The sequence below is a fragment of the Pinus tabuliformis genome, chromosome J (assembly GCF_031772625.1).
Source record: "Pinus tabuliformis cultivar Carrire ecotype Pingquan chromosome J, CPIR1, whole genome shotgun sequence".
NCBI lineage: Eukaryota > Viridiplantae > Streptophyta > Pinopsida > Pinales > Pinaceae > Pinus > Pinus tabuliformis.
In genome coordinates, this window is record NC_142295.1 from 645,747,835 (window position 1) to 645,768,611 (window position 20,777).

At 39.6% G+C, this 20,777-nt stretch overlaps 1 protein-coding gene across 1 annotated transcript in view; it reads right to left on the minus strand.

The window, feature by feature from the left end:
* LOC149228578 (uncharacterized) overlaps positions 1 to 20,777 on the minus strand; it is a 465,738-nt gene that overhangs the window by 172,646 nt on the left and 272,315 nt on the right. Inside the window, exon 12 of the mRNA XM_089378272.1 lies at positions 12,546 to 12,623. Within this exon, the coding sequence (XP_089234398.1) occupies positions 12,546 to 12,623 (78 nt within the window). The remainder of the gene's footprint in view (positions 1 to 12,545; positions 12,624 to 20,777) is intronic.

The following is a 20,777-nucleotide window of genomic DNA, read 5'->3' on the forward strand; positions in this document are numbered from 1 at the left end:
GCAATTCACATCCCTTAGAGTGGCCAAACTAGGGCACGCTAGACCTAGGGCTTGAGTGTTTAAATGCAAAATGGGATCCTAAGGTCAAGGTATCAAGGAAAAGGTTTCCAACAATGAGTATTAGCAATTCAATGGAATATGAAACCTTCAAGAAGCCCTCAAGTTGAAGCTTAACCAAACTAGGGTTTCTCCTAGGGCAAATAGCTAGGGCAAGAGAAATTATGGTGAAAAATGGATGGATTAGCCACCAAGGAGGTTGATTTTGAGGCAACCAAGCATGATCTTGATGTTGAATCCTTCCAATGCCAAAATTTCCTCTCCTAGACAATTTCGCACCAAGCCCTAGATGAGGTTGTTTGTCCTTAAGAGGGCCAAAAATAGAGAGATAAGGACAGCGAAAATCAATTTGTGGATAAAGTAAAGCTTGATCAGCAATATGACAAAGAGAACGCCTTGTTCTTGGGTTGATGGAGTCTATGGGTTTTAAAGATTAACTAAATCTTGCAAAGAAGTAAGGACATTTTGATGCTCTAGCACCAAAATCCTAGCTATTATCTTTGTGAGGGATCAAACACACTTGGGGGGAACTATGACAAGAGTTCACCAAGGGGATTTTCATTCACATTCCATACATAAATAATGCATACAATTAGGATATCTAGATTCTATATAATTAATCTTCAATAATCAATGGTGCAATAGAAAAACCCTAGATAACCATTACATTCCATACATTAGACATTAAATAAAAAATTCTTCAATAACAAAGCTCACTTACAAGATGAAATGCATGTATAATCCAATATTGATCCAAGATAACTTCTCTAAAGACAAGAAAATAGCTCCAATATGCAAAGTACTCCACAGATCACATGTCTCCAAAGATAAACGACGTCGAAAAACTCCTAAGGAGGGTTGTGTGAAAATTCCTAATCCTTAAGGAACCCCTACTGCAGCAAATCTGAATCTACTTCAGCTAATTGATTTTAATTACATTTATCAAGTTATTCTTCTGAATACTGAAGCAAATTACTTCTGCATCCTACACTACTTAAATTTGATTACATGAAACAAGGAAACTGAGAAAAAAACAAGATACATAGGATACAGGTATTTTTGAACAAACTAGACCCCGAAAAAACCCAATGTGGGAAAACCGGTGCAACAGCTCTGAGAGTTTATTATTATGTAGTAGAAAATTCTGAATACAAATCTAGGATGCTCAACTAGCAATCCTTTACAGAGAAAATACTGGACAAAAGATTGGTGAAACGATCTCACCCTATCACTGGAGAATCAGTGACTAATCCTCAACGATGGGAGGTTCTGTGTCACCTTTTGATGGCCTCTGCGTCACCCCTCCTAGGTATTACACTGCCTCTCCGCTATGGATCTTCTGTTGGCTGAGAAATCGATTTTCCTGCCTCCAGTCTCACACCCAGGCTTCCGGCAACTGAACTTCAAATTCCCTCAGCAGAAACTCGACTTCCCCTCACTGACTGGGTTGCCTCTATGTAGGCCAGCATCAACCCTCCTCTAGACGTCTTTCTGTTCTCTCTTTGCTTGTATTCTCCAGAAATTCCTTCTCTCGAATTCTCATTGCCCCTCTGCTGCAAGATCTCCCCAATCAATTTTCCTCCTAAGAACTTCTCACCTCAAAAAATTGATTTCCTCAATCTCTCTGTGTGTGTCTAGCTGAACCCCAAGCCTCCTTCTTATACTTTTCTTGTTGAGACTTCAACCGCTGAGATTAAGTCTCTAATCAACGACCAAGATTAAAACATGACTTGATCTGCCTTCTAGATCATTCTCACCCATATTTTGATTAATACCCTTTAACATTTTAATTTTCCTAAGTTTAGACTTAGGAACCCCATTAATAATATTAATTATTGAACTGAGACTTCTGTGATCCATATCAATTTTTTTGGAGAATCTTCGGCGAAAATCACATAGAAAAACTTATGTCGACGCGTTTCAAACCATCCAGTGTGGTTCATCGTCAGGACAAGTTGAACCACACTGGATGGTTCGAAATGCGTCGACATAAGTTTTTCTATGTGATTTTCGCCGAAGATTCTCCAAAAAAATATTAATTATTTTAATATAATACAATCCAGGTGGAATTTCACCAAGGGTTTCTGGGTTCTTTAGAACTCATGTGCCTTAGCCTCTCCACCAATTTTCATGGCTAGAGCACATCCAATGCTACCAAAAACTAACACTCCCTCTTAGCGAGGAAAGTGCTCTAGCAACAATGTCCAACTGCATGTTGCTTTGTTTCTGAAGCATCTCCTTTCCGCACTGTTGTTTCCACCAACACTGTGTTGTTGCTGCTACTATACTGCTACCCATGACATTGCCACTACCACTGCTACATATGTACTACAACTCCCTCTCAAATGTTGCATCTGCTATGCTGCTAGCACTGCCACTACTAACATTGCATTCGTATTGCAACTCAGTTGCTGAGAGAAGCAACTGAAAAACATCCAAAATTAACTGAACTTAACTGTGTTTAGCATAATACCATGAATGTTGGAATCTGACTTCTACTAGTCTTTGACCCTCTGAATCTTTTGTGTTGTTGCTGACTTCTGCACTGTGCCAACTGCACTGCTGCCAACCTTGCTCTGCGTTGATCAGTCTCTGGTCTTCAGCTATTGCATCTGTCTCTCCAAACAATCCACTGCATCATCTGACACTAAGTCCATCTCACTACTGCTGAATCTCCAACTCTCGTAGCAAGGAATTGATCTAAGAGGTGGAGTCCTCAAGGATCCTGCCCACATGTAGTAAGTCCATCTCGCTGCTGCTGAATCTCCAACTCTCGTAGCAAGGAATTGATCTAAGAGGTGGACTCCTCAAGGATCCTGCCCACATGTAGTCCTCCTAACTATAGCTCAATATCGCCCCATTTCCCTCCTGGAGATGTGTGGGCACTCAAGGAAAGCTCATCTTCGTCAATCCTTGTTGGAGCAACCTTAGGATCATGTTTCTCATCCTTATCCTTTTGCTTCAAAGGACACTGGGATGCAAAGTGGTCCATGTCGACATATCTGAAACATTTCACCTTTGAAATGTCCTTTCCCTTCTGCTTCTGTTGTCCCTTTGATGCTAGAGTTGAGTTCTCCTCCTCCTCCTTAATCTTCATGCCACTCCCACTGTTTCCATTGAGGTTGACCTTAACCAGATCCCTCCTTAATTCTTCCAGTTGAAGGGCTGCCCACATCTCCTCCCATGAAGGTAGTCTTTCCCTGCTCAATATACTTTAGACGAAGACTTGCCATTCATCCGAGACTCCATTCCGGGTTATCCTTCCAATCGCGATAGACTGAGGAGTGGACCCCACAGTAGCAAGCTGGTCTCTGGTGTCTTGAAGACATTGAAGATAGGAGTTAACTCCTTCTCCCTTTTGCATCAATATCAGCTGCAACTTCTATTCTAGGTACATCTTCAGCTGTTCGGAAGAGCCTCCATATAGTGAAGACAAAGATTCACACATATCTCGGGTTGTATCCATGCACTGCAAGTGTGAGACCACATGATCTCGAACTCCATCGAGAAAAAACCTATTCGCCTTCCCCTGCTCGGCCTTGTACTTCTTCCTTTGATCATTGTCAGCAAGAATAGCCACAACACTCTTGGCGTAGGCTTCGAGATCGTACTCCTCCAGAATAGCTAAGAATTTGGTCTTCCATATGTCATAGTTCGAAGCACCTTCCAAACTGTCCTGATCTCTAAGCCCATGCGATGCCATCTCACCCAACTGTCGAACTGACTCCTCTAGTCACTGCTCAGTTTCCCAGCTAATGACAAATTCGAACTTTCTGGAAAAAATTTCTCTGAGGAGAAATTTCGCCTTCTACGTGTCTTCGTTCTTTTCCAGCGGATTTCTGCCCCGGCAGAAACTGCACCCTTCAAACACTGCGTTGAGGCTCTGCGTCACTCCCTCTGCCTCTGCAAACTCACAAATAGGTATTTGTACCTCTCTGTCGACTCTCTTAGAAAGAGATTTCCTCAGAATCTCTACTTCTCGGCAAGGACTACGTAATCCCTTCAAAGGGATTCAAATTGCTACCAAGTGCAGCTTTTGGCCTCTCTGCTCAATATTGGATCTGCTCTTCCTGTTTCAAAATCAATGCCCTAATACCATGTGAAAATTTCTAATCCTCAAGGAATCCCTACTGCAACAAATCTGAATCCACTTCACCTACATAATTTTAATTACATTCATCAAGTTATTCTTCTGAATACTGAAGCGAATTACTTCTGCAGCCTACACTACTTAAATTTGATTACATGAAACAAGGAAACTGAGCAAAGAACAAGATACATAGGATAGTTAATTTTGGACAAAAAAGTCCCTAGAAAAACCCAATCCGGGAAAACTGGTGTAGCAGCTCTGAGGATTTATTATTATGCAGGAGAAAATTCTAAATACAAATCTACAATGCTAAACTAGCAATCCTTTACAGAGAAAATACTGGACAAAAGACGGGTGAAATGATCTCACCTTGTCACTGGAGAATCATAATTGATCCTCAACTTAGGGAGGCTCTGCGTCACCTTCTAATGGCCTCTGCGTCAAACTGTGTCACCATGGGCAACTTCTACATCACCCCTCCTGGGTATTACACTGCCCCTTTGCTCCGGATCTTCTGTTGGCTTAGAAATCGATTTTTCGGCCTCCAGTCTCACACCCTGGCTTCCGGAAACTGAACTTCCGTTGCCTCCGGTTCAGCACTGCGTAGGCCAGCGTCAGCCCTCCTTTGGATGTCTTTCTGTCCTCTCTCTGTCTTGTATTTTCCGGAAATTCCTTCTCCCAAATTCTCACTGCCCCTCTACTGCAAGATCTCCCTAATCGATTTTCCTCCTGAGAACTTCTCACCTCAGAAACTCAATTTCCTCAATCTCTAAGTGTGTCTAACTAAGATTAACTGAACCCCAAGCCTCCTTCTTATCCTTTTCTCGTTGAGACTTCACCAACTAAGATTAAGTCTCTAATCAACAGCTAAGATTAAAACTTGACTTGATCTGCCTTCTAGATCATTCTCACCCATATTTTGATTAATACCCATTAATATTTTAATTTTTCCAAGTTTAGACTTAGGAACCCCATTAAAAATATTGATTATTTTAATAAAATACAATCCGCATGGAATTTCACCAAACAGTTTATGAGTTATTTGAACTCATGTGCCCTAGCCTCTCCACAAATTTTCATGGCTAGAGCACATTCGATGCTACCAAAAACTAACAGCTCGAATATTCTGAGTGATGATGATCCAAATCAAATAATCCTCTCATTTATTTATCTAAGGAGCACAATCTCTAATATTATCCTAAAAGCTCCTAAAAGCAAGTTTGATCACTAAACATGCTTGGGTTACTAGCCAACCCACTAGCTCTCACCATAAATGCTCAAACAAGCCCACATTTGTTAGCCGCTAGGCTTCAAGTGCTAACAACATGCGTAAAACAACCTCCAAATGCCATGTCCAAGTACTAGGAGGTGCCAAATGTGATGGAGAAGCATGTAAAAAATCATAATTTGAGGGTTGGCCCTCAAATCTACCTCAATGGTTCCCTGTGGTCCTAAACTCCAATTGGGGCACCAAAAAGTGGTCTCCATGGGTCTCCAACTATGAAGAGTGTCCATCTTTGCTCTAGCGTTGCGGGCTTTCCAAGTGCTACTGGCCCTCCCAAGCCTTTGAAGGTGAGATCATCCTCATCTAATCCCTGAATCAGCTGCCATCCCTCATAAGGTGCTAAGACCAGCCTGGGGGCGTGTTAGGCCTGTTACCGCTCAAACTAGCAAGGATCCTAAAAGGGGATCCTTGAAGGGTTACTACTAGGCTAAGGGCAATAGTGGAGCAATAGCCCACTGTGACCTCAGCTAAGGCTCCCTACTCTTTACGAAATTTCACCGATGAGAGGAGACACGTTATGATAAGGATCACAAAATGGATGGACCAATGATAGGAAAATGGGTGATCCTGGAAGCCTATTCACAATAGAGGCTCAAATATGTGGCTTGCTTGTCTTGGAAGACAAGATGGAAGGCTCTCTAGGAAGGGCTTGGGGAAAATTTGTAGGGTTAAGTTTTCAGTATGTTTCTTATAAAAGGAGATCCCTAAGCCTTAGAATTCTTGTGGAAAATTGGGTTCCAGGTGATCTTTGAAGAATTAACCATGATAGTGCATGGGACCACGCGGGACCAAGTGGACCTGAGGTTTGGTCAAGGGGATAGGATTTAGCAACCAATCATATGCTTAACCTAATTAGGGAGGGGAAAGAGATCAAAGAATGGATATTCAATGAAAAGCAATGCACGGATCCTAGTGAGGTTTCTAGCCCAAGGGAAACCAAGGGCAAGAATTGGTCTTTGAGCTAGGGCTTGTGATATCTTAAGATCCCAACACCGAAATCTCATGAAATTTGGAGGGCTTCTTGAGGATACACCAGCACTGGCGTGGACCAATAATCAAAGTATTTGGATGGCTAGATGATGAGATAATTGATGCCCTAGGTGACCTAGAGGACTAGACCTAGAGAAGAGGAAGGGGGAGAAGGAAAATAGGTGTAGGGTGATCACCTTTGGGTGGACCAGTGCCTAATCCTTTGGGGAGATTGGATTCAAATAGAATTATGACTATGGACCTTCGAATTTTCTAGGTCAAGGAGACCTCAAAGACAACTTTGCTTGGCACTAAGGCAACAACAAAAACAACTTTAAAGACTTTATATTTTGTTTTGGAAGATAAATGGCTTGTCAAGATGAATTTCAGTAATGAAACATCCCTAGAAACATTCATTCATTATACATGGCCCATACATGAAGCATTCACTATCCAGAAACAAAATTTCCACAACTTTGCATAAGAGATGCAGCAAATAAGCCCTAGTATAGCGAAATCCCAGCAACAATGTATGTGACAAAATTAGAAAGAAAGAATAGCATTAAAATGTACTTACATGTATAAGAATATATCCAACCATCCAAAAACTTGCCATCAAGAAGCTCCAAGACATATGAAAATTATCCAAACATCAAAATTCATTCCATGCTCCAAAAATTCGTCCTCCAAGAAAGATAGCGAAAATATTTAAAGATATACTAGTTCCAAATCAATGTGATGCTAAAATGAATCCTCATCATTTCTATTTATACACTTCTAATGAGTTCGATTTAGCTATTTGGGCCTATATTAGGCCCTAAAATAAAATAATGTGCAAAACAACTAACTTTTGGTGACAAGCCCACCAAACTAGCTCATAAACAAAAGAATAAGCCCCTCAAGAGGTCGAATGATCAATAATACATATCGTTGGGCCTTCTAAGAAGCATGATGAAGTCCACAAGTGCCACAATGATGAATAGGACTCCCAAAAGTAGTGGACAAGGGGTTGGTCTCTTGTTCTCCAAATAGTAAACCTATGGTGCTCCCAATGGGTGTGAGGGCACACAAGTGACCTCATGGGCCTCCAAGTAGGTCGAAGATGCCTATACAACATCTATAAGGGCTCAGATTATGGTGTAAGTGATGCCACATTAGCATACAAGTCCTAGGTCATTTGCCAAGTGTATGGTACAACTGTGGGGTCGACTGGGCATGGTGAACCAGGTGCATCTTCCTCTTCAATAGGTGAATCTCGAGCAATATTTGAACATCTCCGGGGATCCAGAGAGTGTTGTCTACTTTTGTGGAGGTCCATAGCTCTCAAGACACACCCTACATGTGCTAATGTAGCCCTCTAGAGGATTAGGACCTCGTATAGGGAGACCAAACCCAAAATGGAGACAATCTGCAATCCTGCATAAGATCCAATGCATCCCCTAGCCTTCCAGTACAACAAGTCATCAAAGGATTTTGAGTTAAAGAGCTTACAAACCATGGAAAACAAGTGGGCACTTCATAATGGCATGCCCTTTCATAGTGGGCTTTGGCATGTGCTAATGTCTCCAAGCTCCAAATGAGGTTAACCAAGTATCTTTTTAAGTGTTTTCTACCCTTAATGGGGATAGTATGTCCAAGGTACATCCTTCAAAGAGTGGTGGCATGTGATAAAGAGATGAATGGAGTAGGGAATGAAAAGGGGCAGCCCTAAGCCACATGCTGGGGTACTAGGGTAGTTAGCAAAAGGGAAGCCCACACTTCAATATATAATGTATAGGAGGGAGCAATCGTAGTACATGAGGTGCTCCAGCCTTGATTTTTCCACCCTTCTTTATATTCCTTTTGTCTTTTGCCTTTTATTATTTTTCTTTGATTAACTACTCAGGGCTCAAGGGATAAGAGCATGATGTGTAAGGTATAGCAGTGGGTACTCCCTTTAGTGTAGGGCGGTTCATTGCCCACCAAGGCTTGGGACAATCATGGGTTCTTGAATGACAAAGGAGGTTCATCTAGGGGCTATAGGAACCAGGGTGATAGCCATGATAATGTGGTAGAGCTCATGTATTGGCATTTGCCCACATGTTAAATGTGTTTGTCCCCATCTTTTGCATTTTGTGGTACATTTTCTTGTTGAATGTGGCCAATTATGCCTTTACTCTTCTTTTCAGCAGCATCAACCTCTGGGGTATCATTCCAAGCTCGACCCAAGGTGTGGGCAAGGGGAAGGGGAAAGCTAACCCTATGTGGACCCTATGGGGGAATGTGGACCCAGGTGGGAGGAATGATGAATTGGGTTATAATGAGCGAATGGGGAGTGATATATGTGGATGAGGGAGCGGGACCACGCAACCAAAATCAATATTTCCCATGCAGTACCATCCCTAGAGCCCAAAGGTCAGTAAAAGAGATCCCATGGGACTAGGGTCCAAATTTAACATCCAAAAGGGGTATAGAGGACAAGAGCATAGACCTAGCCCACTCTTTCCGCTAAATCCCCCCATTAATCCATGCCTAAAAGTTTCCATGATAAGTAAACTACAATACTCAATTACCAAATGACAAGGCATACCTTCAAGTTTGGGAGGCCCACCTTCAAACATACAACCATGACAAATGGGTGACGGACCACATGGCTGGCTAAGGTGGCGGACAAGAGGCACAACGAGCTAGTTGGTGGCTGCTGGTTGGCGACTGAGGAAAAACTTCTAGAAAAAAATCTAGGGATATTACCCACAAAATGGTGGGTAACAAGGTCCAAGTGTATCATTTTGAAGAAATCCTGTCCAAAGTGCCACGTCTTAGGTGTAAGGAGTGCTCTAGTACCTGTGTGATATGTTGGTGTTGCTGGGAGGCCCAAGAGTCTGAACACATCACTTGATAGTGCCAATATGGCTCTCTAATGGCCTAGGTACCTATGCATAAGATGCCCAAGACATGCGTTGTTGAATCACTTGGCAATCACAACACAGATTCTAGTGACGGCAACCAGTCATTAGGGACAAAAGTCATTATTACATCTATGTGAACCAAGCTTGAATGTCATGGGATATTTAAAATTTCAAATAAAGATCCCCTTCCAAAATCAGGGCCTTGAGCTCGTAATGGTGTTCTCTCCCTAAGTAGGAGTGGCTAAAGGACAACCCTATGTTGCAGGAAACGTGGTACAGAGGGCTGTTTCCGTACGGAAATTGGTACGAAACGCGGAAACCCATTTGGTACGGCCGTGAAACGTGTTTCTGGCCATACTGCCACGTTTCCCAAAACTGAAACGTGGCCAGTACGGCCGGAAACGCGTTTCACAACCGTACGACCCACGTTTCCTCATTAACTTGTGTTTTTTTTTAATTTATTTTTAGGGTGTGTTAGTGACTTTTAGTTGCTTCTAGATGCGTGTCTAAAGTTATAAAAGTGAATTTTTGCCCTCATGTTAATATGCAGTTCGTTAGGAAGTTCGAGGCATATGCAGTTCATGGTAATGTTAAATTCTTAAAGTAAAAGTGATATTCTCCTTTATTTTTCATTTTCATCCTTTTACTTAAATTTTTAACATTACCATGAAATGACTCAGGATGTTTGAGAGTGGTTTCGCATTCATTGGATTTCGTATGGAGAAAGTAGAATTTTAGATCTCACTCGAAATCCAGCAGACTTATCTGTTTTTCAGGATTTCAGGATTGGGGAGATTCCAATGTTTTCATTGGATTTTATCATGTACTAGGGTATGGAACTTGTATTTAATCAAGAGAACCAAGCCCTCTATGCAAGGGAAACTCCCAATAATCAAGATCATGTAGGGTACTAGGGTATGAAACTTGTATTTAATCAAGAGCACTAAGGTCATTCGACTATGTAGGAGGAGACTCCCAACACAACAGTGGTCCTTCTAAAGAATGTGATGTGGATGCAGAAAATCCTGATTTGGATCTCTCTCTTGCAGCCTTATAGTCTTTATTGTACTTGCAGCCTCATATATTAATATAAATAAAGGCTGATTTTGAGATTTGGATATATAATAAAGGTTGCTTTTGGATATTCCGATATTTTTATTTTCATTATGTGATCATTCACGAGTAAATGTGATGTAAAGTAAATCTTAATGTTTAAATGTAATAAATTCTAATGTATCATTTATGCTTTATGATTGCACACATATATATATATATATATGTAAATATTTTCCATATATATATATATTCGCATTTCCCCGTTTCCAAAATTTGGGGAGGTCGCGTTTCGTATTGCTTCCCGTTTCGAAAACTCGTACCCATTTCCCCGTTTCGTGCAACCTAGGGACAACCCTATTCGGTGCTTCCAGCCCCTAAGGGGAAGTGACATTTCCTCAATCCACCCTTTAATTGATAGGTGTTAGTGAATAATAATGATGATACAGAGGGGATAAGGCTTCATGGCTAAGTGCCATGGTCAAATCGACTGGTGAGGTATCCACATCCTGAGTGTACACATGTGAGGATGGAACATTCGTGGATGCATGAGCTATCAACTTGGCCTTTGTATTTCCACTCTTGTGCGCCTTTTACTTTTTCTTGATTTTCCTTTATATTACTGCTCATAGCTCAAGGGTTAGAGCTTGCTTTGAATGACATAAGAGTTGTATTACCCCTTAATGATGAGTCAAATCATTGCTCTTCGAGTTTGGGACATGCAAGGGTTCCTTTTTACGATGTAATGGAACAACATGTGCTCAGGAACTGGGTGATGGCCACAATGAGTGAGGTAGAGCTCATCTAGGCTTTTGCCCACATGTCAATGTGTATGTCCCTAGTCGTCTTTTGTATTTTTATCTTCTTTTCCTTTGTTTTGTTGTGGCCATGATATGCTCTTTCTGTTTCTTTTCATTGCATCAACCTCCTACGACAAAGTTTCTATGCCCTACCCAAGTATGAGGATGTATGAGGCACAAATTATTAATAAATATATTGAAATATATTGTATATATTTTTAAGTTTGAAATTTTATAGTTTCTCGAATTTAATGTCAAATTTCGTTATTAAATTTTTTATGGTCAAATTTTATCGAATTTTAAGATACTTGAATTCGAACACGAACTTGAACCAGGTGACTTAGCCTCTAGCATAAGCAGAGCTCCAAATACAATAATATTCACGTGAAAATAGATTACATAATTTTTACTACAATATCAAGTTTCTAAGTTATCAAAACCCTAACCACCTAGTGAATCTCCATTAATGAGGACTTAACCACTAACTAGTGGACTGCATTTAATGAGCCCACTTACATCTATTGATTTCACACTCCACTACTTTGTGGGGCCTTATTTAATAGAGATGGCCATTAAGATATTAACAATCTATTCTAGTAAGGGAGTTACAATGGGATCCTAAGTTGGAGAAAAAAGTAGGAACCATATATTTATTGGTTACAACAATAAATGAAATCTATTGAGTATTGTGATCTAGTTAATAAGAGGATTGTGATTGACCAAAATGCGACATGATTTTTCATTCGGATATACAATTACAAAATCATATACTTAATCATCGTGCAAGAATACATTTCATGCTACTATGAAAAAGCCACAAAACGGTATAATATGAAGTGGAATACCACGCTACACACTAAAATGAACCAATGTTAAGCTTTTCTGTATTACAGGTGTGGAGCAGCTTGAGATAGTAGAGCTCCAACAATGACTACGAATGACCCATTCCCATTCAATTGAACACAAATCTTATACCAAGTGTAAAATTGTCTAGGATACTTTCACTAACTATTAAAAGAAAAGCAAAAGCATAACAAATACATTACAGCACGCTGGGGTTCAAACCATAGCTAAACACGTATGTTGCATTTGCACACTACTCATGCTAACACTCACAAAAACACCTTACACTGCTCCTACATTACAATATCATGATCTCTCTAATTTCTCCAATATAGCTATCATAGTCAAGTGTCTCAAATATTTTATATAAGGGAAGGGCAAATGACACATTCTCCCATTTTCAACTTGGGCATCCCATCCATCATATATGGAAGAGAAGGATGTCATGTCCACACAATTCACATTTTCTCTAATTTCAATCCTTTGGATATGTAAATAAAGTAAGTTTCAAGTGAAAATTTAAGGTAATATTGCCAAGTACAAAGGAAATGTTGAATAACCTGGAACAACAATGAGGAATGCTGCCAATTTCTGAACAAACACCACAATACCCTCTTCATCCCCTATACTTCTAAGTTCTGCAAGAACAAACGACAACCATATTAATAGATATGCATTATCTTTTGGATGATCATCCATACCAAATCTATACAAAACCAAAGCAATTGAAGAATTTATGATTGCATTCTATGTTACAAATCATGAACTATAAATGAAAATAATAAAATCATCAGAATTACAATGAAAGTTTTTAACTAGATAACCGGATTCGTCCTATAGGCCCCACGAATCCCGAATCCAGCGTGTCCGACGTGATTCTGTCCAGATTCGTGTCCAAAACCAATGACACGTCGTGTCCTTTTCTGACACGTCGAATCCGACTGCGTGTCGCGATTTTCATCTGCGTGTCACGATTTTGGGAATCGTGTCCTGTTTCCAGGACTCGCTAAGCTCAAAAAGCGACCTGTGCGGGTATGAAAAGGGTGTGTTTGCTCATTACAGCCACGCATATTTTCATTTGGCAAGTGTTTTGTGAGCTGTTGGCAAGTGGAGAAGGGTTTGCAGCAAGGAGTTAAGGGAGTAGAGCATTCAGCAAGGAGAATCGACCACCAGGTAAGTGCATTTCTGATCTATCATCTCACTGTTTCACTGTGTTCTCTATTTTGCACTATCTGGTTTCGAGGGTGAGCAACAAGAAATCTGAACCTTTCTTTGATGAATTCTGTCAAATGGTTTGATGGTAAAACGGTCTATGGTTGTAGGTGCAATTTTCTTCATTTTAATTTCAAATGCATAGGCACCGTGCTAGCAAACACTCCCAAACTCTTCCAAACAGCAAGACAGACTTCAAATGCAACTCAACAATGAATACCTCATGAGTAATGCAATGTGCACTATACAATAGCAAAATGGATGATTTATGCCAATAAAATCAATTCAGAAATACATAATGATTCATCATTAATTAATTAATGGGCTGTTAAGAGAGCTGTTATAATGAAATGAAAGCAAGGATCCTGGTTATCTCTCCATGATAGCATAACAGTGGCTTCTTCAGTCAGCTGTGGCAATACCCTTTTGTTTGCAGCTCTGATATATACACCAGCAAACCACCCAACACTGAAATAACATTTAATTGGACCCCACCAGTATGCGAAATATGGGCAGAACTCGTCCTACTTTCGACTGATATGACTGTGAGTAAGTTTGGCCAGTGTGGGGAGTAAAACGATCTCAGCAACTACAATGCCCTGTCCTTTGTTGTGGCTGTTTCAACCCTTTATTTCACATGTGTTTCTTCCCATGAGTGGGAAATTAGAAAGTTGGAATATAATTTCTATCACTGTTTGAGTTATCAAATATTATCCAACTGTGCTTTCTTGATATGGTCAACCATATCTAGTCCTGTCATGTATGTCTTTCTTCCATGCTTTTTCTGGCAGCTGTTGCTGTCCTGAGCGAGTAGAACTGCTGCTGTGGTGGTATGAATCTTTTGTAAATTGTTTCCATTATTTCCCCGTGTTTAAAATAACCCCTGCAAGAGAGTAATTTTGTTCTAAATAGTTCCATCTCTATTCACAGCAATTGCTTATGATTGCAAGGTGACCAATACAGGGGGTTTTGTGAGTTTGTGTGTTAAATGTGACTGGCATTTCACCTCCATTTTTTTGCATTTCTTACAGCAGTTTGTATATGATTTTTTATTTACAAATTTGTGCATGCTTTGTTCATTTCTTTTGCAGTATTCATGGCTCAATCAAAGGCAGCAGTTAGGGGGCAAAGGAAGGGCAAGAATGTCATGGGTGGAAATGCCCCTCCTCCCCCAATATCATCGGAGTCTGCTGCAAGTAATGTTGAGGGAAGAGGACCTAAAGACAGTGATAAATATCCATTGTGGAAATATGTCACAAGAGAGGATGGGCCAAACACCAAGGAAAAGGGAGGAGGAAATGTCCAATGGAAATGCAACTTTTGTAACATTTCTTTCAAAAGCACCATTTGTTGGCTTTACCTGGTTGTGGGATTGCAGCTTGTAGAGCTGTTTCTTCACAAAAGAGAAAAGAATTGGAAAAGGAGGCCAATGTTGGTATGGAACATGTGGCTTCAAAATCAAAAAAAACCAAGAATGAAGACCCCCTTCCATTTTTGAGGAAAACCACCACCAAATTTCCATTTAAGAGTTCTACTTCTACTGGGGAACAAGCATCAAAAAGAAGAGCACTTGGTCCAATGGACAAGATTTTCAAAAAAGAGAGACGGGAAGAGCTTGATCTCACCATTGCCTTCTTCTTCTATCAAAACTTCATATCATTTAATGTTGCACATTCACCTCTATTTATTGAGATGTGCCGAGCTCTAACTCATGGGGCTCCAGCAGGGTATGTGCCTCCTGGGTCAGAGAAGCTGAGAACCACATTGTTGATGAAGGCAAAAAGAGAGGTGCAACAAATTCTTGAGTCTATTGTAGCATCATGGCCAACATCTAGGGTTACCATTGTTTCTAATGGATGGACAGATCCAGCACGACACCCAATCATCAACTTCATGGTGTCTTCCTTGAATGGTCTTGTTTTCATGAAAGCAGTGGATACACTTGGCGAATACAAGGATGCATAATTTATGGGTGAGTTATTTATTAAAGTTATTGGAGATGTAGGTGTTGATTCTTGTGTGCAAATCATTACAGATAATGCACCTATTTGCAAGGCTGCTGGCATGATTGTGGAAGCTAAATATCCACAAGTGTTTTGGACACCTTGCATTGTCCATTCATTGAACTCAGCACTGAAATCCATTGCTTCTGATGTGCTTTGGATTGGAAGCATTATTGAGGATGCAAGACATATCCGTAACTTTGTGCAAAATCATAGAAATGCCCTCACTATCTACAAGGAGTACAACAATCTATCATTGTTGAAGATTGTTGATACACGATTTGCATCTTCATTCATGATGTTGAAGAGGTTGAGGGAGGTCAAGACCTCTCTTGGGTCCATGGTTATTTCTGAGTTTTGGTCTTTTCGGAGAAAGACAGATCAGGTAGCCTCTAAAAGAGTGAAGGACACAGTGCTAGATGATGCTTGGTGGGAGAGGGTAGATCTAATTATTCGTATCATGGACCCTATCATTTCTTTGCTTCAAGTTGCAGATACAGACAAACCCATCCTAGGAGAGGTTTATGAGGGATGGGATTCCATGATTAAGTCTGTGAGGAGCATTATTCTACAAAGTGAGTGCCCCGAGTATGAGACATCACCAGAGGCCTTCTGTGATACCATACATGATATTCTTGTCAGCAAATGGGACAAGAATTGTACACCTTTACATTGTTTGGCTCACTCATTGAACCCCAAATACTACAGCCATGAGTGGCTGAATGGTGGACCTTCCCGCAGATTCCCTCCTCACATGGATGGTGAAATCTCATAGGAGAGGAAAGAGGCATTCAAGCGGATTTATCAGGATAGTGCATTGCTTGCTGAGGTGGAGGATGCCTTTGCAGAGTTTTCCACTGGCAGTGGTCGATTTGAAGGTTATGATGTGATTAGAGATAAGAGGGCTAAGAAGCCCTATTCTTGGTGGGCAAATCATGGGGCAACAAGCCCTCCTCTTCAGCAGTTAGCCATGAGGCTCCTCTCTCAGGTGACTTCATCCTCTTGTTGCGAGAGGAATTGGAGCACATATGGAAGTTGCATAGTGTGAAGAAGAGCAGGCTTGAGCAGTGCAAGGCAGAGACAATGGTGTATGTGCATACCAACCTTCGTCTTATTTACAAGCAGAAGGAAGAGTGGTTGAGGGGAAAGACAAAGATGTGGGATGTCTTTCCTGATGATATGGGTTTGGACACCACTGTTGAGTTGGCATTGGCCAACATGGATCTCAATGATCCAGTGTTATAGCCTGTTAGATTTGATGACTAAGAGGGGTCAACCTCCACACCAACAGATGCAGAGGCAACTATAGATACAGGGGAGGAGGAGGATGCAGAGGAGAGCAGTGGGGACCATGATGATGAGGACAATGATGCTGATTGATGCCTTGACGCTTGTATACCTGTAGTTGTTTTATATTTTCTATTTCTATTTGCCATTGGCATTGCACCAGCACTACCTATGTAACACATTTTGATTTGATGACTTAATGAGAAAACTATAGTTGTCAATGTGTTTATCTTACTATCTTGTAGTTGTAAGTTGTCTTTCAGTTATGAATTATGAATCATGATTTAAATTTTTAATAGATTTATCATTTATGTGACCAGTACCACTGACATTTATTTGAATTTTGTATGTACTATGCATGCTAATAGCTATAGATGAAGATCTATGTTTGAAATCAATAAATTTGTATCATTAATTAAAATTTGTGTAAGAAATATCTAATTTTTAATATATATATATATATATATATATATATATATATTTAATAAAATAATATATAACAAACCCTACGTGTCCTGTTCCTGGGGGTTAACGTGTTCGAATCCGACACCACAAATCTCGAATCCTACGTGTCCCGAATCCCCGTGTCAGGTGACTTAGGTTTTTAATCAGCAAAAAAATAATGCAATTCTTAATCAAATAACTTGTTTAAAATAGCTATTTACATAAATCATGTTTACAAAGCAAACGGGAAATCAGACTAAACCATCTTATTGCATGTTTCCAAACATGATCAAATCATTCAAAAGTCGTGAATTTCTAATGATCCCATTATAAGTCGAATCAAACAAATATTATAATGCACAGTTTATAAATCATTTCTTGAATATTAAGCTGTTGGAATAGTGAGGACAACCCTAGATTTTTTTAATTGTGACCTTGGGCTTACAATGCTGTGAAATGTATTGCAAAAATATGGGTTGCCCTGCTAACATGAGTGGTAACAGGAAGAATTCAACAAATTTAGAAATAATTGAAAGAACAATTTTTGAAATCTCAACTAAGGTATAAATCCATGCACGATCAACATGGAACAATAATTTGTGGGTGGGAGATCATTTTTTACTACACTTGAGAAAGAAATGAATCATAACAGAAGGAAAGAGCTTGAAGCCATAAGTATGGCCCTTTCAAGATCCTACAACATATTGTAAGTCACACCTCCAAGCTAGACCTACCAGCATATACACAATAATGAATATAGAGAATTTGAAGCCATTTGAGCCATCCACGCTTGATGAGGAAGAAGACATAAGGCTAGATCTTCAAACATTTGAAGACTTGGTGTCAGACACTCAAACCAAACTCTACGACACAACACTACAAAGGAATGTTCAAATTTTGAAGGATGGACCAAGATAATACATATAGATTGGTTTCATGTGAGATGTTCTCGGTAAAGCTAAATGTTACCAAGTTAAAGAAGTGAGGGGGGAATATCCTAATCTTCTTCAACATTAATCTAGTTTTTGTGGTACTCAAAATGCTCCCAAATGGGGAGGTCTAATTGGTAAATAATTAGTGAAGAAAGCCTAGTGAAAAAGGCACCAATTTTAACGAATGAAGTTGTTGTGTTGACAAGACCCCCACCAGCAAGATTTTCATTGAAAAAATATTTGTCGACAATGCTTCCATTGACAAGGAAGTCATTAACAAGGAGGTCTTGGAGAAAAGCCTTGTCAATAAGAATCTTGTCGACAATGCGTCCATAGACAAGGAAGTTACAAGGTTGTGTCTATTGAGTCTGTATGTGGCCTTGCCCTTAGTGTGGTATTCCCAAATAGTTCTCATACATGGCAATCTCACAAAGTCAACTTTTCACATTTCTTGAGGCAGTTCATATTTCCCAATGCAAGTGGTCATAGAACACAAAAAATTAAGTTGGTCCCAACTTGTTTAGATGAAAATGACAACACCACGTTGAATTTTTCCAAACAATGAAGGCATTGTCATGTTATAGCTAGTAAAATTTGGTAAATAGGTATAATAAGTTTCTAGGTGGAAAAACAGGAGTAATGTAGAGCAGTTTTAAACATGCATTACATCAGGAATTTTCTATAAGAAATGAGGAACAAAACCCGTGTGTCATATTTTCCAAGTTCCTCACGATGTTAGAGATCTAGCACAAGGACATGATGATGTGGCAGACACAATGACAATGTGACAATGCAAGGCCTAATATAGAAAACTAGAGTAAGACACAAATTAAATGAGCGCAGGTTACAACTAACCTAGGTGGCAAAATCATCAAAGTCATCAAGGCATTGGTGAAAAGGTGAAAAGGTGGTGAAGTTGAGTTTACTACCAACAAAAGGTCAACTAAACTAGTCATTTGTGTTGAAGTTTTTACTAGAGTCATTCTTCATAATGTAAATTTATCATTGATGTATTTATTATATTTTTGTCAAAGCAAGTTCTTCATTCTTAGAGAGTCCAAAAGAGTCAAAAAGAATTTATTATGAGTCAAAACAAAATTTACTTGAGTCATGTCCCATTTGGACATTTGTAAGAAAAAGGAATATGAATTTTATGTTGAGTCAAAAAGTCCACAAGATGACCATGTCGGCCCTCCTTGAACAAGTTGGCCTAGACCTCCAATAGACACCTATTTGACCCTCCCAGATAACTATATATAAAGGATGAGTTCGACTCATTTCAAAGCTCATTCATCACACACATGTAGCATATCTCAACCTAGCATAGGAGGAGACGAAGACGAGCCAAAGAAGAGAGAATGAGAAAGATAAATACAAGAAGAGTATTCCTAGTTGACAAAAATTTGACCTTCTAGCAGCTCGCACGTGTGGACTAAAATTTCTGTGAAAGAGGCCGAATTTTCTGTAGTAGTTGCAGGTCCAAAAATTCTGAAATTTGACCAAATTGAAGCAAATTTGACAAGCATTGACTTTGACTTTGAAGGTGACTTGGAGGAGGGTTGTACTTGGTATCTTAGTGAAAATTTGGTCTTTGGTCTTCAATATCTCTCATTTTGATCTGATTCTATAAGAGAGGGAATTTTGGGATTTCCCCTTGCGGGTTTTTGCCCTAGCTAGTAGACTATTTTTGGTGTCTCTTGTCTGTTTGTGATCTCTACATTTTCTGAAAGATTGAACATTTGTATATTTGTTGCTGAAAATTGTAGCCAAGGTAGATATTTTCATCATGTCAAGAATTTAATAATTTGAATTTATAATTTCCCTCTAAGTATTTCAAAGTTGGCCTCACATTTATTTCAACTTGGCTAGGTCCCAAAAGGCACCCATTCAACCTCCTTCAAAAGGTTATATAATGAATACTTCTCCTCATCATTTGTACACATCGAATTTGTCTTGTGTATCTTTGACCCATCGAATTTCAGAAGGAGAAAAAAAGGCAAAAATTTCAGGAGGAGGGTTTAGGTTTCCATCTTGATCTTGGGTATTGGATTGACTATTCTCTTGATGTTGTTAATGATGTATTGATGAACAATGGACTCTCTCTCTCTTTCTCATAAGGAAAAATTTATGAGTTTTCCCCTTGTGTGTTTTTCCCTAGCCTCAGGCCTAATGTCTGTGTCTCTTGTCTCATGGCTTTATGGTTATTTTTCCCGCTCTTTCATGGTTTAATGGTTGATATTTTCTTCTGCATAACTGCTTAATGATTATAAATGAATGATAAGTGAAAATAATGCTAACTGAATCATTGAAAGTAGTTATCGCTCTGAAGAAAATTGTTTTCTAGCTTGTGCCCTAGAAAATAAATATGGGATCACAGCCAAATTCGATGAGCAGTTGAGAAAGTTACCCCTGTACTGTTTGTAATCTTCCTAAAAATGAATGTAAGTGATATACAAAGCATGCAAACAATCCAACAATCAAAAAAAACGAAATATACATTAAGAACCCATGTAAACACTGGAAATAGGGAACCGCTGAGCCATTTTATTACTTCCTCATGAGAAAATACAATAGTAAAATAGAATGGTGCACTTGGGCTTGTCTCAATGGACAAGCATGACAAAACCCAAGTGAGAAAGTGTTTAGCTGAAGGTTGCTACAACTGCTGCAATAAACTGAACTGTGCTACCCTAGAAAACTGTTATGTCTACTAACTTCTAAGGGTTGGAATCACTGCTTCCCATTGATCTAATAATCACCCTATGAGTGACCTCAGTTAAAGAATTATTACATGAAGGTATTACAAACTCATGTGCTGGGGTGTGTCTGTGTTATTTAGGCAACGGATCGATCAGATTGCGAATACACAGACACTTGAAAGGGAAAACAACAGAGAAATACAGTAAGGAATTAT